The following is a 19,760-nucleotide window of genomic DNA, read 5'->3' as shown; positions in this document are numbered from 1 at the left end:
TAACTTGTTCCTCCCAAGAATAAATGATAGATCCACCTTGATTGGTACTATGATGACTAATCACCTTATTTTGCCGCTCCGCGCTTAATTTACCCGCCGAGAGGCAACATCGAGGCCAAAAAAGTCAAGAAACCCCATCGCCCCAACGCCACGCAGCGTTCAGCCCATCATTCACCATGGAGGACCTCGAGTCTCTAGAGATCTTATCGCTAGTCTCGAAAGTGACCTCCGAGCTACAAAACCACTTGGGAATCAGCGACAAGACGCTCGCCGAGTTTGTCATCGCCCAGCATGCGGAATGCAAGACACTCGATGAGTTTAGGTCGCGGTTGGACGCGATGGGAGCGGATTTCCCGGGGAGTTTGATAGAGAGTATTGATCGCCTCGTCAGGACGATGCATCCGCGGTACAAAGGGGAGGGTAGCACGCATAGAGAGTCGACGAATGGACGGAATGAAGGGAAGGATAAGGTGTTCAAGGGACTGGCGATACCGGATGTTGAGCCCCCGCGCGTCGATATGGAGGCGGATGGGGCGGATGCGATTGATGATACCATGATGTTATTGGAAGGGCTTGGGGGGAAAGCGCGGGGCGAGAAACCTAGGGAAACTAGGAAACGAACTCGAAGCCCCGAGGACGACTTTGAGGAGAGGAGAGGGAGGAAGGGACGGTATCGATCTAGGTCGCCTGAGCAGAACCGCAACAACGTTTCAAGGAGAATGGATAAATATGAGGAGGAAGACGAATATGGTCGATCGCGGAAGGGGCACAGGAGCCGCAGAGACGGGCACGAGAGCGGGCGACGGAGACATGGCGAGGATAGTCTGAGGAACCCCCCGAAACAGGAAATCGACGACCAGCCGATACTATACAAAGTGTACGAGGGACATGTCACCAGTGTTAAAGACTTTGGCGCATTCGTCAACCTGCACGGAGTCAGGGGGCGAGTCGACGGTCTCGTGCATATATCTGCTCTTCTAGAAGGGTCGCGGGTTAACCATCCCTCGGATCTCGTCTCGAGGGACCAGACTGTTAAGGTCAAGGTTGTGAAAATTGAGAATGGGAAGATTGGATTATCTATGAAGGAGGTGGATCAGGAGACAGGGCGCGACCTTGCGCCTCAAACTCGGATAGAGTCTGGCGCGAACTCAGAGCAGCTTGGAGGAGGCGGGAAACGCGAATATGGCAATTTACTCGGTGACCAAGGCTCCTCTTTTGGGAGGGATAATGCTCCGCCACCGCGGCAGAAGAAGAGGATGACGTCGCCTGAGAGATGGGAGGTCAGGCAGCTGATCGCGTCTGGAGTGGTAAAAGCTTCGGACTACCCGGATCTAGATGAAGACTATAATGCCGCCTTGAATGGTGAGGGCGAGATGGAACTTGAGGAAGACATCGATATCGAGATCAAGGACGAGGAGCCTCCTTTCCTTGCTGGTCAGACTAAGCAATCGCTCGAATTATCACCGATTAGAGTTGTTAAAGCACCAGATGGATCTCTTAACCGTGCCGCAATGTCTGGAGCAACTCTGGCAAAGGACAGGCGAGAGCTGAGACAACAGGAAGCGCAGGACAAGGCCGCCGAAGAGGGAGCCAAAGTAGACTTGTCCGCACAATGGCAGGACCCAATGGTAGCGCCCGAAGACCGAAAGTTCGCCAGCGAGTTCCGATCAGCCAAGCAAAACCCGGCCAGTGAAGAAGTTGTTCCTGAGTGGAAACGTGTTACCCAGAGCAAAGATGTGCCGCTGGGTAGGCGCACCAATATGACAATCAAGGAACAGCGCGATTCTTTGCCTATATTCAGATTCCGCTCTGAGCTCATCAAGGCTGTCCACGATAATTCACTTCTGATTGTTGTCGGTGAGACGGGATCTGGAAAGACGACTCAGTTGACGCAGTACTTGGCCGAAGCGGGATTTGCAAATAATGGTATTATCGGATGCACGCAGCCCCGTCGTGTTGCTGCCATGTCTGTTGCGAAGCGTGTCGCTGAGGAGGTCGGCTGTAAGCTGGGAGAGGAAGTTGGCTACACGATCCGTTTCGAGGACTGCACGAGCCCAAATACGAAGATCAAGTACATGACTGATGGTATGCTGGAGCGAGAGGTTCTTATGGACCCTGACTTGAAGCGCTACTCTGTTATTATGTTGGATGAGGCTCACGAACGGACGATTTCTACTGATGTGTTGTTTGCGCTGCTCAAGAAGACCTTGAAGCGACGACCGGATCTGAAGGTCATCGTTACATCCGCAACACTCGATGCAGACAAATTCTCAGAGTACTTCAACCAGTGCCCGATTTTCTCCATCCCTGGTCGCACGTTCCCAGTCGAGATCATGTATTCTAGGGAACCAGAGTCTGATTATTTGGACGCGGCTTTGGTGACGGTCATGCAGATTCATCTCACGGAACCCCCTGGAGATATTCTCTTGTTCTTAACGGGACAAGAAGAAATTGACACAAGTTGTGAGATTCTCTTCGAGCGGATGAAAGCTCTTGGCCCCACCGTACCAGAACTCATCATCCTGCCCGTCTACTCTGCCCTCCCCACCGAAATGCAGAGTAAGATCTTCGACCCCGCACCCCCTGGAAGCCGCAAGGTCGTCATTGCCACAAACATTGCCGAGACATCCATCACCATCGACCACGTCTACTACGTTATCGACCCCGGCTTCGCCAAGCAAAACGCCTACGACCCCAAGCTCGGCATGGACTCTCTCGTCGTAACCCCCATCTCGCAAGCCCAAGCCCGCCAACGATCCGGCCGCGCCGGCCGCACAGGCCCGGGAAAGTGCTTCCGTCTCTACACCGAAGCCGCTTTCCAATCCGAGATGCTGCCGACCTCCATCCCCGAGATCCAGCGCCAAAACCTCTCCCACACCATCCTAATGCTCAAAGCCATGGGCATCAACGACCTCCTCCACTTCGACTTCATGGACCCCCCGCCCACAAACACCATGTTAACCGCCCTCGAAGAACTCTACGCCCTCTCCGCCCTCGACGACGAAGGCCTCCTCACCCGCCTAGGCCGCAAAATGGCCGACTTCCCCATGGAGCCCGCCCTAGCCAAAGTCCTCATTGCCTCCGTCGATCTCGCCTGCGCCGACGAAATCCTCTCCATCGTAGCCATGCTGTCCCTGCAATCGCCCTTCTACCGCCCCAAGGAGAAACAAGCACAAGCCGACCAGAAGAAAGCCAAATTCCACGATCCGGCTGGAGACCACCTTACCCTCTTGAATGTGTATAATGCTTGGAAACAAGCTAATTATGCGACTCCTTGGTGCTTTGAGAATTTCATCCAGGCCCGCTCGATGAAGCGCGCTAAGGACGTGCGTGATCAGCTCGCGAACATCATGACGCGCTACCGCCACGCCATCGCGTCGTGTGGGCGCGACACTGCACGCGTGCGGCGCGCGCTGTGTGCTGGTTTCTTCCGGAGCGCGGCGCGCAAGGACCCTCAGGAGGGGTATAAGACGTTGATTGAAGGGACACCTGTTAGTTTGCATCCTTCCTCGGCGCTGTTTGGGAAACAGGCGGAGTGGGTGATTTACCATACGCTTGTTTTGACGAGTAAGGAGTATATGCACCAGACGACCGTTATTGAGCCGAAGTGGCTCGTGGAGGCGGCGCCGACGTTCTTCAAGGTTGCTGGGAAGGATGGGCTCAGTAAGCGGAGGAAGGCGGAGAGGATTCAGCCGCTGTATAATAAGTTTGCTGCGGAGGATGATTGGAGACTTAGTGCGCAGAAGAGGCAGGGACGAGGTGGTGGGGGTGGGACTTGGGGTTAGAGTGGAGGAAATGGGGGTTAGAGAAGATAATTTGTATGATATATCACAGACTTATGAGCATAAAGGGATACTGTTGCGTGTGCTACTGATACAGGATTTCATTTCCGCGCGTGACTAATTGTGATCGCGAGTTCGGTAGGTATCTATGCGCCCGTCTCGCTCCGTGAAGTACGCCTTTCGTCGTTGCCCCCCTCAGACAACGTGTAAGTGTGTTAACCAGGATATTCCCCTCTGTACCCTCATCGTATCCACAGCTATACATGGCCAGTCATAACCCCATAAAGTACCCACCACATACCAAACCCCCTCGCGATACACCAGAATCCCTCTCATACCAGTAAACCCCCCTCATCAGACTTAACGTCTAAATCCTCCCTGCTGCGGTGGCGGCGGCCCCCTCCCATCAAAAGCCGGCGCATACCCCATCTCACCTGGGAACCCCATAGGCGGGGGCATGAATCCCGGTGGTGGTCCCATGAACCCCGGTGGTGGCGGGGGCGGGACATTACGCTGTGCGCCTCCTCCATTCATCTCTGGCGGCGGTGGGCCGTAACCCTGCATCGCGAATCCGGGTGGGAACATAGGTGGCAGCGGCATTCCGCGGGATGGACCGCCGGCGAGGCCAGGTGGTGGCTGGAGCGGGTGGCGTGGCATGGATTGTGGGAGCTGTTGCTGCTGCTGCTGGTCGCGAGGCTGCTGTTGCCATCCTGGAGGAAGCTGCTCGAGGCCTGGTGGTGGGCGTTGCAGGATTTGTGTTGGCTGCTGCTGTTGCTGCTGCTGGGACTGCGGGCGAGGCTCCTGCTGTTGCGGGTGCGAGCCACGGCCTAGGAAGGACTCGTCGAAGAATCCCGGTGGCATTTCTTGACGTTGGCGCTGGGCGGCGCGCTCACGCTGCTCGCGCATTAGGAGATCCTGATCGCGCTCTGAAAGGTGCTGTTGCTGTTGCTGTCTCTGGGGCTGCGATTGTGGGGGTCTCATCATGAGTTGCTCTTGGCGGAGCTGCTGGTCTGGCTGGCGTGGTGCTTGCATTAGACCCATGAGGAACGCGGCGTTGCGGTTGATGTCCTGGTCCGGACGGGTTGAGCCTTGGCTAGCAATGTTCTGGCGCTGGTTGGCGAGCTCATGTGCCATAGGCTCGGGGCGGGTCGAGGGCTGACTAACGGCTGTAGATCGGTTGCTGAGTAAATCCTGGAGAGCAGCTTGCTGGGTCTGCGATTCACGGCTGCCTGATCGTGGTGGCTCTTGGAAGCCAGGGCGATATTGTTGGAACTGGTCAATTGGCGGAAGTTGGATATCCATTTGTTTCTGTTGTGGTGGCGGCTTCGGCTGGGATGCCAGGTTCACTGGAGGTGTTGGGGTCTTCATCCCAAGAAGGCTTTGGCTTTGCAACTTCTGTAGTAGTTTCTGGAAGTCCTCTTTCTCCTTGTCAGACTGCGGGTTGGACTCCTTAAGCGCGAGTCCCGGAACTGGTGGGGCAGGCTCCGTTTGGCGTCGCTGCGTGTCCTCCTGAGGAGCAGCAAAGAACGATGTGAATCGCGAAGCCTTCCCAACTGCGGCTACCTTGACTGGGCCCTCCTTCTTTAAAGCCAGCGGCGTCTCGGCGCCCTCTGGCTTTGGTGTCGACCACATACTCATAAACCTATCTGGGCCTGGATCAATAACCACAGGCGTCTCGGCCTTCGGCTTATCAAAGCCGAAGAACGAACTCTGACCAGGCGCATCAGGGGCTGACTTGCTTGGCGGCACCTCGGCAGCAGGCGTCTTCATAATCCCAGCATTCATGCTCTCCTTCCACTTCTGAAAGTCTTCCTGGGTATGAGCTCGCTTCTTGCTATCCGAAGGCTCATCCATCCACTCTGGATCGCGCTCCTGTCGCCTGTTGTCTCTATCCCAACGTCCCCCACCCCTATCATCCCTGTCACCGCCCCTCTCACGATCATTATTCCGATCAGCATTACGGTCATGGGCGCGTCCGTTCGTCTTCTCAGTATCCTTCTCCCTCCATCCACGGCTGCGATCAGCAAGTCTCTCGCCATTACTCTTTCGATTCTCCGCCGCAGCTGCAGCGGCTGACTCCTCCTTATCCTTGAACCATGACTCCGTTCTCCCCCTACCGAAGCCTCGACGGGCTCCATCGCCTTCCTCCACCTGCTCCTTAATAGCATCTCGATCGCGCGTAAACGTCTCAAAGCCACGCGCAGGCCTCTCTCTCTCGCCATCGCGTGCATCTCTGCTCCCTCTCCTCGGCATCGGCGGATCATCACGGTGTCTCTCTCCGCCCATACGGCCGTTGAAGCGCTCCGCTCCATCCGCGCCAAAACTCTTACGCGGCTTCACGGTGCTCCATCCATCGCTATCCTGGTCGGCATCCGAGCGTCGCGGGCGGAGGTTCTGGCGCTGGTTGTCGCGCGTGCGGTCGCTCTCGCCGTCGCTCTTGCGGAAGGGGTGTCGATCTCGGGGGTCTTGGTCTTGTTGTCTCTCGCCAGCATCGGACGGTCTCGCGTTGCGCGCCGAGGTCGAGGATGCGAATGAGGTCTTGGGAGGGCCGAGGATGATGTCCAAGGGAGCTTTAGCGGTAAGATTAGCCATGCATTTCGACAAACAAACGGTGGTACATACCCCCTGGGCCTCGTGCAAGCTTGTCCACGCCAGGTCTTCTGCTGGTCTGATCCGAGAATCCAGCTGACCCACGTCTCTCTCTGGTGTTTGGTTTGCGATCCGTCTCTGGCGGACTGGGAACAGTTAGTGATGGATGTTCCTTGTTTGGGCGAGCTACTGCTCGTCGCGGTGGCGCTACTCACCCCATATACTCCTCTTGGGGAGGCAAGTTCACCGGTCTTACGACCAGCGGCGAGTCACGCAAGTGCTCCAGCTCATCGCGAGTATAGCGCATCGTGAGCGCCTACCACAGGTGTTGGCGATGCGCGAGTGGCGATGGCTGCACGGAGTCGGAGATGTTGGTTCAGGATGTTTATTTTGAGTGGCTTTTGTTAGATGTTAGATTATGATGCTTCTGGCGCTTTGTATATCCGCGAGAGTTCTGGACCTGTATGGACAGGCCCTTAGATCGAGAAGGGGGTCGATGCCACCCCTACCGGCCGCAGGCTGTGGACAGCGCGACGAGGAAGACGCGATAATGCTAAGTAGCGATCGTAGCAAGAGTATTTTGGATATGCAGATTCAGATTGAGGTCAAGATATCGATTATCGGCAGTTGAAATGTTGTATGTTGAGTGAATTAATGTTTTTTGGGGCTGGGAGGTTTGGGGATCTTGAGCATCGTCGATGCATATTGCCCTTTCAGCACATCTCGGCGTCGGAAGCGAGTTCGGCGTTAGGTTGTTCCGGCCCCCCTGGAGATAATCCGGTCGGTGTCGTTGCCGTCAACAACAGTTGACGCCAGTACAATGATGTAACACGTGGATAATAAATAATAAAGAATACGTTTGAGAGATTCCTCATCGCTTGTAACTCCTCTGATTCTGTTAATGCCTGCAAAAAAAAAAGCTGAGTTTATCTCCCAAAACGCCCCGATTGAGACATCTCCGCCTGATCGTAGATTCAGCCTCGCTATTTCCAGGCCCCTCTCCCTCGCCATTTGAAAAAAAAACAGAACTCATCCTCTCTTAACTATCACTCTTCAACCACCAGCCAATAAAACACTTCTCCCAGCCCAACTTACGGACTCAACCTCGCAATATCCCACTCCCCTCCCACCTCTGGCTCCTTCTCTTCCTTCCCCTCCTCCTTCCCCTCCTCCTTCCTCCCCTCCTCCTTCCCTCTCTCCTCCCCACCCTTCCTCACATACTCAAACCGATCATGCAACCTACTCTCCCTTCCTTGCCAAAACTCTACCCTCTCTGGCACGACCCTCACCCCACCCCAAAACTCCGGACACGGAATCTCATCCACTCCCTTAAACCTCTCCTCGACCTCGCCCACCCACCCCTCCAACACCTCCCTCCCATCAATCCGTCCACTCTGCCTACTAGCCCACGCCCCGATCTTCGATCCCCTCGCTCTCGTATCGAAGTACTTCTGACTCTCCTCCTGACTCATTTTCTCCACGCGTCCTTCAATCCTGACTTGGCGCTCTTGCTCCCTCCACCAGAATGCCAAGCTGACCCATGAATTCGCCTCCACATCTTTGGATTTTTGAGAAGTCCCCCAATTACTGTACACCACGAATCCGCGCCCATCCATCTCCTTCAAATAAACGTACCGACTCGTCACCCGTCCACTTGGTAGCGAGGCGGTACTCAAACACACGGTTTCGGGACTCACCACGCCAGAGGTCTGAGCGGAGATGTACCAGGACCGGAATTGTTGGAGGGGGTCGGAGGATAGATCGGATAAGTTGAGGGAGCTTAGCATGAATTGCGGCGCCTGGTTATGTGCCGCCGCGGCCGCTGCCACTGCGATGGAGGGTATACAGGAGGGGCCGGGGCCGGGGTCGGATGGCGTGGAGGGGCATATTAGAGGTGATCGGGGAGCGTGGAGGGCCATTGTCGCTGTTGGGTTTGTTGAGAACCGCGAGGGCGATTGTGAGGAGGAGTGGGTTATGGTTTGTGGTTTGTGGTTTGGGAGTGGAAGGAGGATGGTGGAGAGGTGGGGGAGATGTCAGGCGAGACCCCTGCAGACACCCCGCCGCTAGCGCAAGGCTGAGAAGGCTGGGCTATTTGATACTGGGAAAGCAATTCAAGAGGACCATATACGCGCTGTGAGGATATAGATGGATTTTACGTTGATTCGGAGAGTAGTTGGATAAAAAGGGGCCTAGTAGAAGTATGTATATGTGTTATACGAACCAGACGCCGACACTGAAGGGAAACACCGTGCACCAGTGCAAATCCAAAGACAATTCCCACCTCCCTTTGTTACCTCCAAGTGTCGACCCTCACTATATAAACCAAAACAACCGCCTCTCCTCCTATAAGCGGCACAGTGGCGCAGTGGAAGTACCACTGTTAGGACAATCTGGCCAGGGTTATATAAGGGAGATCATGGGTTCTAATTCCGGTTTATAGAAAGAGCAAGGGAAAAAATGGATATATCGACAAAAAGTAAAATCATAAAATGTGATTTCTCCCTCATCAGATGTCTAAAATTGATGGAACCTGATGAGTCTTTTTGACTTTTTGACCTTTGTTTTTAGATACTTGATTAGTTTCTTCATCTCAGAATGGCATTCTACGGTGCCCACTGCCTCGCCTGGCATTTTTATCAATATGAGTGTCTACATAGATAAAGCCGACTAACACGGCGAACCCAGAAATATTCGATAAAGCAAGATAGGAGGTCAACCATGGCCCATTTGTTGCGTGTCTATACTTGTCTCTTTTTCAGGGGACAATCGCGCCATTCTTCCGAAGAAGCGGAGAATGCGAAGAGGATCTCTACAGAGATCAAGATCGTTTCCGGTTCGGTGCAGGGCACCCGCGATTCTATCGAGATGAGGTTCGCACAGGTAGCAGCGTCGATTGCCGAGGCGTATAGTCTTGCAATGGAGACCAAGATGGTGCTTCTGCCACTGCTGCTTCTGCCACTGCTGCTTCTGTCACCGCTGCTTCTTCTCACCACCACCACCACCACCACCATCACAGCCATCTCCACGCCACAACCAACTCTCTCCCGCCCGCCAGGGAGGAGCTTAACCTTCTTTCGGGTTGTAAAAACATATCCCATCGAACCAAACACGCGCCGCATGCACACACTACCATCTCACAACACGTCCTGCCCCCACTATCCGCAGTGTCCCGAGCTCGGATGCTCGTATTTACCCTTGATGATGGTGTCTTGCTAGAGTGTGTGAGTTGGGGAATGCTATGAGAGGATATCGTTTCCGTCTATCATTGGATAAGTTGATTTCACTCAAAAAGACGAGTTCTCATTTCTCAGTTATGCCATTTCACTACACTAAGAGGATAATTCTTCACCCCAACTTCTTCTGTCGCCCCATCCCAAATTTAAGAGTGCGACACTTTGATCGCGGAAATAACCACCTTCGACGAAGCTGCTGACTTACCCTGATTGTAATTCCCCGTCTTAAAATAGCAGGTCGGAGCCCAGTTACCCCCCGTGTCCAGCTTCGTCGCCTTCCCATTAATTGTCACCGTCAACACATCCTTTGAGTAATCAAGCTTATACTCAAACTTCGTCCCCACAGCCACGGTCCCGACCTTCGTCACGATCTGGCCCGAGTTCGCATCCGGCTTGACCCCGACCACAATCTCGCCCTGGCGGCTGTAATACATCTCCGCGAGCGGCTTGCTCGCATCCGCCGCAAACACCTGTCCAATCGCCGTACCGTGGCTTCCATCATCCGCCGCCACCACCGTCATGGACACGGTAAGAGTATTCGTATTCTTGGGCGACCACGCCGCGTTCTTGCCCGTTGCGCTGACTACCTCACGCAGCTCGGTGCGGCAGTGCACGCTACCGGAGCTCGTAGTGCAGCCCGTCAGATCGGGATTGCCGGGTGCGACGAGGACGATAGCTCCGCTGGACTTGTCGGTCGAGAAGTTGCTATCGGTGTAGCCGTTGCATCCTTGTAGGTCGGCGCTCTTGATTGTGGTGAAAGAAGAACCGGTGGGGAGCTGCAGGCTCCAGAAGGAGAGGTCGAAGTTACCGCCAGGGGCGCATTTGGGATCGGCCAAGGCGGCAGGAACGGCAAGGACCGCGGCTGGGAGGAGGAGGAGAGATGCGAAGGTGGATTTGGGAGTCATTGTGTGTGATGTATAGTCAATTAGATCGTAGATTTGGTTGTGCTTAGAGATTGTTAAAGGAAGAATGTAGTCAGATCGTTTTGAGGAAATGTGGTTTCTTTTGGGGCACTATATATATGCTCATTTATTGGCCGCATATGCGGGCAATCGGCGAATGAAGCGGGCACGGTGTCTAGAAAGCGTCAAACTCCGTTCAGTTTCTGTCCTTGCAGCGATAGACATGAGAACACAGGGAGGGTGTCATTCCCAGTAGAAACCGAGGATGAGGTCCTCATCCTTGTTGTTATTTTTTGTGTATCCTCATGATGAGGTCTCATGATGAGGATACACAGAAAATAACAACAGAGCGAGGGAGGTACAGACACAGGAACGTTACAGCTCACTTCTAATTTTCCGCAACGAGGTCCCATTGACCTTGCAATCGTGTCTATCACTGCAACTGCAAGTTGCAGTGATAGACACGAGAACACGGGGGTGTCGTTCCCAATCGAAAGCGAGGATCAGGATAAACAAAAAATAACAACAGAGCGAGGGTACAGACACAGGAACTGTACAGCTCACTTCTAATTTTCCGCAACGAGGTCTCATCGACCTTGCAATCCGCCCTTCCCTCTGGAGTTGCGTCCGTCGGGAATCCAGCTCGGCGAAAGCGGAAATTGAGATGTTTCACCTCCGTCGCGGACCCCACCCACGTTTGCCCAGGCGAGGCTGGTTCGCGGCCTTGAACCCTCACGCCGAGAGACAAGGGTTCACAGCTCGGGATCTGCGCAATAAACCTTAAAAACTAACCTAGACATGGTTTGCGCTGTCATTAGGACTATAACGGTGAAGCTCCAATTGCCGATGTCCATGACACTCAAACACTCCCAGAGATATTTCACGGACAATTTTATGGTTGGTGGAATCTAGGCATCGAATCGTGGGGAAGAGCGCCTCTCGTTCCTGGGGAATACGTTAGTTAAGGCAACTCCCGGCCTGGCAAGTATACAAGGCATGGGTTCCCAGTGAACTAATCACTAAAGGCCCTTTTTTAGTCCTAGTTTAAACTTAGTTTTACTAATGCGCCCCAGATTACCATTTTACACGGCATAACTGGTTGGTTGTGGATGCGGGGTAACACGGGCTGGCACCGCTAGAGAAACCTCTAGAGAGAGATAGTAAGGTGAGTATCGCAGCTTCACTACTTCCCGTGCAAATGTCGCTGCACGAACAAACTTGTCTTGTAAGTTTACTCAATTCTATCAGTCTATTGTGTAATTGGATTGGTGGAATTTCTATGCCGCTTTGGAAAGAAAGCCCGCGGAAATTGGCGTCTTGTAGCTGCCACCATGGGTTTGTAAATATGCAGGATGCGGTGATATAAAACCTCGGCCTTGCATCAGCAATATACGATCTGCAACTCCTAGTGAAGTGCTAAAGTTCACAAGTTCACTTTAATTTATTGCAAACTTCGGACTTCTGACTGAGATCAGACATGGTGTCCACCACTTTCATAGTCCGTCTCTGGACTGCCCTCCTTCTGTCGGTCTTGTGCATCGGTGCCAACGCCGCCGCATTCCCAGACGCCGGCGAAAAAAATCGCCCCGAGAAGACGCAGCACAACCCTCTCCCCATCCCCACGCACGCTCCCAAGAAGTGGGTTCACCCCGGCGTCTATGTCCACCAGCAACAACTAGATTACGTCTCGCACAAGGTAGCCAAAGGCGACCAGCCATGGACCGAAGCCTTCGATTCCATGTTGAAGTACAACTACTCTTCCCCGACGCGTACCGCACAGCCCTACAAAGTTGTCCAATGCGGCCCCACGTCCACGCCTAACATCGGCTGCTACCAGGAGCGCGAGGACTCCATGGCAGCGTATATGAATGCGCTGGCCTACTCGGTTACAAAGAAGAAGCCATACGCAGATAAGGCGATCCATTACATGGATTCATGGTCTAGTACCATTGAGGGTCATAATAACTCCAATGCGCCCCTCCAAGCAGCCTGGTCTGCTGCGAACTGGGTCCGCGCGGGAGAGATAATGCGGTATTCCAAGGGCGGGTGGACGTCGAAGGGTATCAAAGCCTTTGAAAGCATGCTGCGCAACGCATACCTCCCTATCATCGCTGATGGCGACATCAAAAATAACGGAAACTGGGACCTGGGTATGATTATGATTCGCTCTCCATTCTCTCAACACCACAAATTAACCTTGATATAGTGATGATGGAGGCCTCTATCGGCGCCGCTGTCTTCCTCGAAGATCGCGCCCTCTACACAGCCTCAATGTCCAAGTTTGCGGGCCGCGTCCCTGCTTACATCTATCTAACAAGCGACGGTCCGCTGCCTGTCCAAGGTCGCGGCCTTAACACGACAAAAGACGCAATCATCAAGTACTGGTTCAAACAGGCGACATTCCCTGTCAGTGGCATCACGCAGGAGACGTGTCGCGATTTTGCGCACGTGAGTTATGGGATCGCATCCATGGCCCATGTAGCCGAGACGTCGAGGATTCAGGGTGAGGATCTGTGGAAGACGGAGTTAGGAACGCGGGTCGGCGCGGCGCTGGAGTTGCATGCGCCGTTTGAGACGGGGGATAAGGAAATTCCACAGTGGTTGTGTAATGGCACTATTGGGAGGTCATTGGATCCTGGTATGTTGGCTCGTGACTCCTCTCCTCGCCAGTTCCTCGTTTTTCTTTCAGGGTGCTGACATGTGTAGTTCTCGATACGCCGTATAATGCCCTTGCGAACCGAATGCACCAGAGCATGCCGTTCACGAAGAAACTTATGTTGAGGCAGAGGCCAGCTGAGATCGGGGAGCCAAACCCGCTGTTCATCGGGTTCGAGACTCTGACGAATGCGGATATCCCATTCTGAGCAGGGTGAGAAAGGTAGATACGGCTAAAGTAAGAAAATGATGTAAAATGCTAGATATCTACTTTAACACTCCATAACTTCTGTCTGCAACATCAAGGCTGAAGTGAAAACTGTACGAGAATTAAGGCTAATTCCCCGCATTATATAATTGGGGGTTTCAATACTTGACCCGCAATCCTAATATAAAGATGAAGTTAATTTAGGGTTAGTACAGACTTATCGCATCTTTGAACCAGTTATCTCTGCCAACCCTCACACCTGGTATTAACCTCGTAACTTACCCCGCTAAGCCGTCAGTTCTATGCCTCGTGATTGTAGCTATGTGGGTTTACCCGGCCAAGATCCAAGTAGTTCCCGCTCCTTCGAACCAATCTCTTCCCAGATCATTCTCATATCATACATTAATTCTCTTTACCTTCATTAAGAATTTAGAAAGAAGGGGGGTATAAATTAATTACACAGTCGGCACCAACTTACGGCATTTCTAGATGCACGCCAAGTGGCTGCCGAACCTGTCTGCCGGTGCTAAGTTAATATAATTAACCTTGTTAAACAGCTAGGTTATCCCCTGTACTTCCCGTTGGTAGTTTTGCATATATGCAGTATGAACATGGTTACAATTACCACCTCACTGTCGTTTTCTCCAGAACAGATCGTTAGCAAACAGCTCTATAAAGGTTATCCTTTCGCTCATGGTAGTTATAATAATTGCAATCCGTTGAAGAACAGATAATTCCAGACAAAATACTTCACTGAACAGAGACGCTTCCTTTCACAATGCTTCTCCACTCTCTATTCATATTTGCCTGCTCTATGGCCCTGGCCCTAGGTGCTAGCCTGCAGCAGGTGCCAAACTTTGGCTCGAACCCCTCAAACATCAGGATGTACATCTACGTACCAGATCGTGTAGCGGCCAATCCCGCAGTCATCGTCGCGGTAAGTTAACTGGCAAATCTCAAGTCTTACATACGCACCGAAACCAACTAAATCAAATGCCCATAGCTACACCCATGTGGCGGAACAGCATCACAGTGGTACAGCGGAACCTCGCTACCCTCTTACGCCGACCAAAATGGCTTCATACTCATCTACCCCGAGACACCCAACATGAGTAACTGCTGGGACGTCAACAACGCCGCCAGCCTAACGCACAGAGGCGGCGGCGACGCCCTCGGAATCGTCAACATGGTGACCTACACGCTACAGAAGTACACCGCCAATCCCGCCCGGGTTTTCGTCATGGGCTTCTCCTCCGGTGGTATGATGACGAACGTCCTCGCCGGATCATATCCCGACGTCTTCGCCGCCGGCTCAGCCAACTCGGGAACGGCGTTTGCATGTTTTGCCGGCTCCGCGAGTGCCACGCCTGCCGGGCCCAACCAGACCTGTGCGCAAGGTCAGATCCAGCACAGCTCCACGGAATGGGGTAGTTTCGTACGCAATTCGTATCCAGGGTACGCGGGGAGGCGGCCGAGAATGTTGATCTGGCATGGGCTGGATGATACGTTGGTGCGGCCGGAGTGTGCGAAGCAGGCGCTGGCTCAGTGGGGAGATGTTCTCGGTGTGTCGTTTAATAGGAATGTGGCGGGGGTCCCGTCCTCCCAGTTTACGCAGATGGTGTATGGAGATGGCTCGCAGCTGCAGGGCTTCTTTGCACAGGGAGTTGGACACGCGCCGATGGCGGATGTGGGACTGATGTTGAAGTTCTTTGGGATTTAGTGTGCAGCATAGCTAACCACGACCGGGTAATCGTCTCCATTCTTGGTACCTACGAGTAGTGCAGTGAGTATGGCGAGTGTTCGATGATTGCTTCAGCGTGACTAGTTCTAAGAAATTGCTGTTGGACTTGATCTAGATAATACTAGCTAAATGACATGCTTCTATCATACTCTTTTTTCCTCTTCAACATAGTCACCATGCTTCTCCAGAATCTCAGCACCCTTGTCAACATGGCTGACACCACCAAACAAGGTATCCATCTGTTCTAAAGGAACATTCTTGGTTTCGGGGAGCAGGAAAAAGACTCCAACAGCTAGCATAATGTTCAGAGTCATAAAGAAGAAGAAGGATTTCCTGTAAGATGTCAGCGATATTAGGTTTAGGCTAGCTCATAGTACTTACAAGCCTTCATTCGCGTAGAAAATTGGAAAGAACTGTTGGAAGATAGTGTTCGCAACGCCCTGCATCTGTACAGACATCCCAACGGCTGGGGCACGAACGTGGGTAGGGAAAATCTCCGCAGTATAGATCCATGTAGTTGCTCCCCACGATGGCTTATAGAAGAAAGCGAAAAGGAATGCAAGGGTTGCAATTCCAACACCGACCGGATAGGTCTTAGTACCATCGACATTCGGGGTTGTAAGGCCTACAACAGCCATAAGCATTGTGGTCATGGCCATACCGCAAGCTCCGACAATAAACAAAAACCTGCGACCATAGCTGCACAATCGTAAATTAGCATATAATCTTAGAGCTAATACCACCGCTGAGCCGTGACGGCCCGCGTCCCCCCAGGCATATATCTGACTTACCGATCAACTGTCCAAGTAGCATTTAGTGTGAAAACGATTCCGAATGTTGCATTAAGAGCGTTAACCAAGTTGACCGTGTCAAGATCCTTGAACACGGATTTATAGATAGTCGAAGAATAGGCATTTAAGGTGCCTTGTCCAGTGAGTTGTTGACCGATATTGATAAGGAAGGCAAGGCATAGTCTCCTGCGGATGGATTTATCCTTCCAAAATGACAGGTATTGTTGGCGTTTGCCTGGAGCAGCTCCCTGTTCATAGGCAATTGCTTCCCTGATACTTAATAATTCGTCCTCAATTTCTTCATCTGTAGTTCGCACCCTCTTTAAGGAAGCTCTGGCCTCATCGACATTACCGTGACGAGCAATCCACCAGCGGGGAGATTCTGGAATAAACGGCAGTTGGACCATGATGACAATGGGGAGAAGCAGCTGGAAGATAACGACCTGGTCGGCGCACGTTAGTAGTTGATAGACTGGCCACTGAGGTTGACTCCGTGCGGGGAGTCACCGCATTTACTTACAATCTTCCAATCCCAGTCACCGAGACGAGTCTTATTCTTTGAGCAGGCGTAGTTGACCCAGTAGGCAAAGAAAGCTCCGACTGAGAAAAACATCTGCCAAAATGACATGACCTTGCCACGAACATTAGCCGCAGTAACTTCATTAATGTAGATTGGACCAGCAGCTATAGAAAGAATTAGATATGCAATCATGTAGAAATTTTAGTTACAGCCATTACTTACTGATTGCAAAAGCTTGACCAGCCCCAATGAGAACCCTGCCAGCCATAAAGCATCCCAGATTGTGATACGGGGCGAAGCATTGGATGAAGGTAGCCACAACTGTGATCGCACAACCAAACGCCATGGCCCACCGGCGACCCGCCCAATCAGCCTGCGTAGGAAGTGTCAGGTTATTTTCGATGTGTGATCTTAGGCCGTCATTAGGAAAACTCACGAGTGGGCCAGAGAAGAACCATCCGCAAATAATTCCCCCAACTGAGTACGTGGTGTTGATTAAGCCGATCATATTAGGATTCTAGAAAGTCAGATTTGTTTCTCTTTCGCTGCAAGGCCGATTTCACGTACAGGATTGTTAAAGTGTACCCTCCAGTTATCCGAACCCTGGACAGAATTGAAGACGCTAGAATCATAGCCCATCAACACCATGCATCCGGCCGCCAAAAGCGAGATGTACCTATATTGATCATAAGAACACTGTTACACACCGCGTTATGTGCTATGAATTGACTGACCAATTGTACACGACCTGCTTACTTGGTGCCATTTTGATAAATGAAGGGAAGAGAGCTGTAGATGAAGACTGATCAGCCTCTTGACAAACGTTATACCTCAGGATTTCGAATGCAATGTCTCCGGAGACTATACAAAGGTGAGGAGAGGAGAAGAAGTGTGGTCAGAGACTTGTGCGTTTTGATGCTTAGCAAACTCTATGGCGTATCCATAGATCTTATACTCCGACAAGTTGTGTTAGTGGAATAAAGATATCTCCATGGGTTGTAATTTTCCATCAGTATGCCAAATGCATATCGACCGACAATATTACACTTCACTTGTGGCGTCGTTGGCAAAGAACACACGGGCGTAAACACGGGATGGAATGCAGGTGGAGAGAGAAATTGTTCCCCGGCATTTCCCCACGGCGATATCTGCAAGCCTGTATCCCCACTTAGCCATACGCTCTAGCTGTTTCTGCTGGGAGCCTTTGGGAAATTATGGTTAAGTCCATCCCTTTAGCGAAGGAGAGTTTGCCGTTCGTCCAATATCAGCCGCGGGTAATTTACCCTTGTCACGCATCTTCGCAGAACCGAATTCCTGCTCATAACCTGCCAATAAATAAGCCGCGGCACATTATTATCATATGGTCATTCGTCGTGGAATGGGGCATTATCTCCATTTTCAAGTACGGAATAACTATTTGACAGGTTGCCGAAGATGTGATATTTTTTCTAGTTACGCCAATTACTACCTGAACTTTTATGGTACGCTATATAGGCAAATTTCATGGGGGGAAAACATTTTATTCCGCAAGAAGTGTCCGCTGTTGATGTTCAATAATCGAATTGTGCCTTGAGCCGTATTTAGCTTACTACTCCATATCCGAGATATCTATATATATATCTAATATGTCAACTTAGTTTCGCACAATTGTCTATTTTCAAATCATTTAACAGCTCGGTTTATAAATTAACCAGACGGACATGCGTGTCTTTAATGCAGCTCTTCTCGCCTTTATGGCTGTTACAGCCTTGGCATCCCCAGGACCAAACCGACCATCCGTCAAATGCCACCCGAAGCAACCTTCAAGGCCGTTCCCACACTCACCCCCTAGAAATCCCAAACGGATTTGCACAGTTCTAGCAGAGACTGCTGACGCCGGGCCTTCTATCCTTGCTGCCGCTCGAAAGTGTAACCATGGCGGCACGGTGTATTTTCCTCCAGGCAAGACCTACACCATTGCTACAGTTTTGGACCTGACGTTCCTTGCCAATATTGACTTCGCCATCTTGGGAAATATTAAATTCAAAGACGACCTCACGTATTGGCAGGCACATGCGTTTCAGTACTCCTTCCAAAGTGCTAGTCTGTTCTGGCGTTTTGGTGGACGAGATGTAAATATTTATGGCTTGGGTACAGGCTCGATTGATGGTAACGTTCTCCTCTAATGTGTCTAAATCTTCTAAATTAACTCGTTCATTAGGATTAGGAGACACATGGTGGGCAGCTTGGGCTACCAACAGTTCTGTTGCTCGGCCCATTCTTTTTGGGACTGACGGATTGCACGGTGCAACAATTTCAGGACTTAAGCTGATTAACCCGCCAAACTGGTTTAATTTTATCTCGAACTCATCGGAGGTCATCATTAGCGACATGAATCTGAGCGCAATTAGCAAGAATGCTAGTGTTGCAGTAAAGGTAAGTACTACTGTGCCTAATTGATATAACAGTGTGCTCATGGCCATCTTAGAATTCTGACGGATGGGATACATATCGGAGCTCAAACATAGTAATTCAAAATTCCGTTATTCATAACACTGATGGTATAGTCAAAGTCGCTGCCTTCTTGGAAGATTCTTGCTAACTGTAAAGATTGTGTCTCGTTCAAGCCAAATTCCACAGAGATTATTGTGCAGAATCTAAGGTGTACAGGATCCCACGGAATCTCAGTAGGAAGTCTTGGCCAGTATCAAGGGGAGTTTGACATTGTTGAGAACATCCACGTTTACAACATCTCAATGAGCAACGCGACTGATGGGGCGCGAATCAAGATTTGGCCTGGTGTGGCACCTGGAACTGTTGGATCTACTGTCGGTGGAGGTGCAGGTCGTGTTAAAAATATCACATATGAGAAGTACACAAACATCAACAATGACCGTGAGTAGATTCAATCTCCTATGAGTTGTGAGATCAGGTACTAACTGGGTATTCAGAGGTCATCGCCCTTACCCAGTGTTACGCAACGTCAAACACAACGCTATGTGCTCTATATCCGGTAACTATCCTACAAAAGCTAAAAGAGTATGATAAGTATCCTAATATCTATTATTTAGTCCGAGATTATAGTTAAGGACGTCATTTTTAACGACTTTGTCGGTGTTATGTCAAAGAAATACGACCCAATCGCAGGATACCTTATTTGCAGTACTTCTGAGGCAAGCCTTTCCAACAGATTATGTAACTTCCATACTAGATGCAGCTAACCAACACTCTACAGGTGTGTAGCAACATAGCAGCACATAACATCAATGTGAACGAACTGAGCGGCAAGAATGCCGCCTTTACTTGCACAAACATAGACAAAACAAAACTAGATCTAAATTGTGTGTAAAGGATATCAAA

At 51.4% G+C, this 19,760-nt stretch overlaps 9 protein-coding genes across 9 annotated transcripts; 5 read left to right on the top strand and 4 right to left on the bottom strand.

Annotated features, from left to right (window-relative positions):
• The first annotated feature begins 127 nt into the window (after positions 1-127).
• Positions 128-3,865, top strand: PRP22 (DEAH-box ATP-dependent RNA helicase prp22). Its single transcript, XM_018278260.2, has one exon. It carries the CDS (start codon positions 177-179, stop codon positions 3,783-3,785), a length of 3,609 nt encoding a protein of 1,202 aa, XP_018126958.1. The 5' UTR covers positions 128-176; the 3' UTR covers positions 3,786-3,865.
• On the bottom strand, positions 3,865-7,046 carry VE01_08840 (uncharacterized protein). The gene is made up of 3 exons (XM_018278259.2): positions 6,587-7,046; positions 6,405-6,517; positions 3,865-6,352 (listed from the first exon to the last, which is right to left on the bottom strand). The coding sequence occupies exons 1-3, from the start codon at positions 6,676-6,678 to the stop codon at positions 4,143-4,145; spliced, it is 2,415 nt and encodes an 804-aa protein (XP_018126959.1). The 5' UTR covers positions 6,679-7,046; the 3' UTR covers positions 3,865-4,142.
• Positions 7,018-8,371, bottom strand: VE01_08839 (uncharacterized protein). Its single transcript, XM_018278258.2, has one exon. The coding sequence runs from the start codon at positions 8,288-8,290 to the stop codon at positions 7,463-7,465; it is 828 nt and encodes a 275-aa protein (XP_018126947.1). The 5' UTR covers positions 8,291-8,371; the 3' UTR covers positions 7,018-7,462.
• A 718-nt stretch (positions 8,372-9,089) lies between these two features.
• Positions 9,090-9,587, top strand: VE01_08838 (uncharacterized protein; the record flags this gene model as incomplete). Its single annotated transcript, XM_018278257.1, has 1 exon — positions 9,090-9,587. One exon carries the CDS (start codon positions 9,090-9,092, stop codon positions 9,585-9,587), a length of 498 nt encoding a protein of 165 aa, XP_018126946.1.
• An 82-nt stretch (positions 9,588-9,669) lies between these two features.
• Positions 9,670-11,093, bottom strand: VE01_08837 (uncharacterized protein). Its single transcript, XM_018278256.2, has one exon. The coding sequence runs from the start codon at positions 10,507-10,509 to the stop codon at positions 9,751-9,753; it is 759 nt and encodes a 252-aa protein (XP_018126990.1). The 5' UTR covers positions 10,510-11,093; the 3' UTR covers positions 9,670-9,750.
• A 579-nt stretch (positions 11,094-11,672) lies between these two features.
• On the top strand, positions 11,673-13,508 carry VE01_08836 (uncharacterized protein). Its single transcript, XM_018278255.2, has 4 exons — positions 11,673-11,731; positions 11,982-12,656; positions 12,713-13,144; positions 13,213-13,508. The coding sequence occupies exons 2-4, from the start codon at positions 11,984-11,986 to the stop codon at positions 13,368-13,370; spliced, it is 1,263 nt and encodes a 420-aa protein (XP_018126955.1). The 5' UTR covers positions 11,673-11,731; positions 11,982-11,983; the 3' UTR covers positions 13,371-13,508.
• Positions 13,509-14,034: 526 nt separating this feature from the next.
• Positions 14,035-15,237, top strand: FAE1 (Feruloyl esterase B). Its single transcript, XM_018278254.2, has 2 exons — positions 14,035-14,306; positions 14,373-15,237. Exons 1-2 carry the CDS (start codon positions 14,148-14,150, stop codon positions 15,087-15,089), a joined length of 876 nt encoding a protein of 291 aa, XP_018126954.1. The 5' UTR covers positions 14,035-14,147; the 3' UTR covers positions 15,090-15,237.
• A 16-nt stretch (positions 15,238-15,253) lies between these two features.
• VE01_08834 (uncharacterized protein) lies at positions 15,254-17,644 on the bottom strand (the record flags this gene model as incomplete). The annotated part of the gene is made up of 8 exons (XM_018278253.2): positions 17,156-17,644; positions 16,989-17,097; positions 16,858-16,938; positions 16,644-16,794; positions 16,422-16,585; positions 15,902-16,344; positions 15,492-15,809; positions 15,254-15,443 (listed from the first exon to the last, which is right to left on the bottom strand). Exons 1-8 carry the CDS (start codon positions 17,185-17,187, stop codon positions 15,254-15,256), a joined length of 1,488 nt encoding a protein of 495 aa, XP_018126953.1. The 5' UTR covers positions 17,188-17,644.
• A 477-nt stretch (positions 17,645-18,121) lies between these two features.
• VE01_08833 (uncharacterized protein) lies at positions 18,122-19,643 on the top strand (the record flags this gene model as incomplete). The annotated part of the gene is made up of 7 exons (XM_018278252.1): positions 18,122-18,569; positions 18,622-18,836; positions 18,889-18,961; positions 19,011-19,295; positions 19,352-19,413; positions 19,472-19,562; positions 19,636-19,643. 7 exons carry the CDS (start codon positions 18,122-18,124, stop codon positions 19,641-19,643), a joined length of 1,182 nt encoding a protein of 393 aa, XP_018126982.1.
• Positions 19,644-19,760: the final 117 nt, after the last annotated feature.

This window comes from Pseudogymnoascus verrucosus (assembly GCF_001662655.1).
Source record: "Pseudogymnoascus verrucosus strain UAMH 10579 unplaced genomic scaffold scaffold_51, whole genome shotgun sequence".
NCBI lineage: Eukaryota > Fungi > Ascomycota > Leotiomycetes > Thelebolales > Thelebolaceae > Pseudogymnoascus > Pseudogymnoascus verrucosus.
Note: the sequence above shows the minus strand (reverse complement) of the source record. Positions and strands in the feature narration are given on the sequence as shown.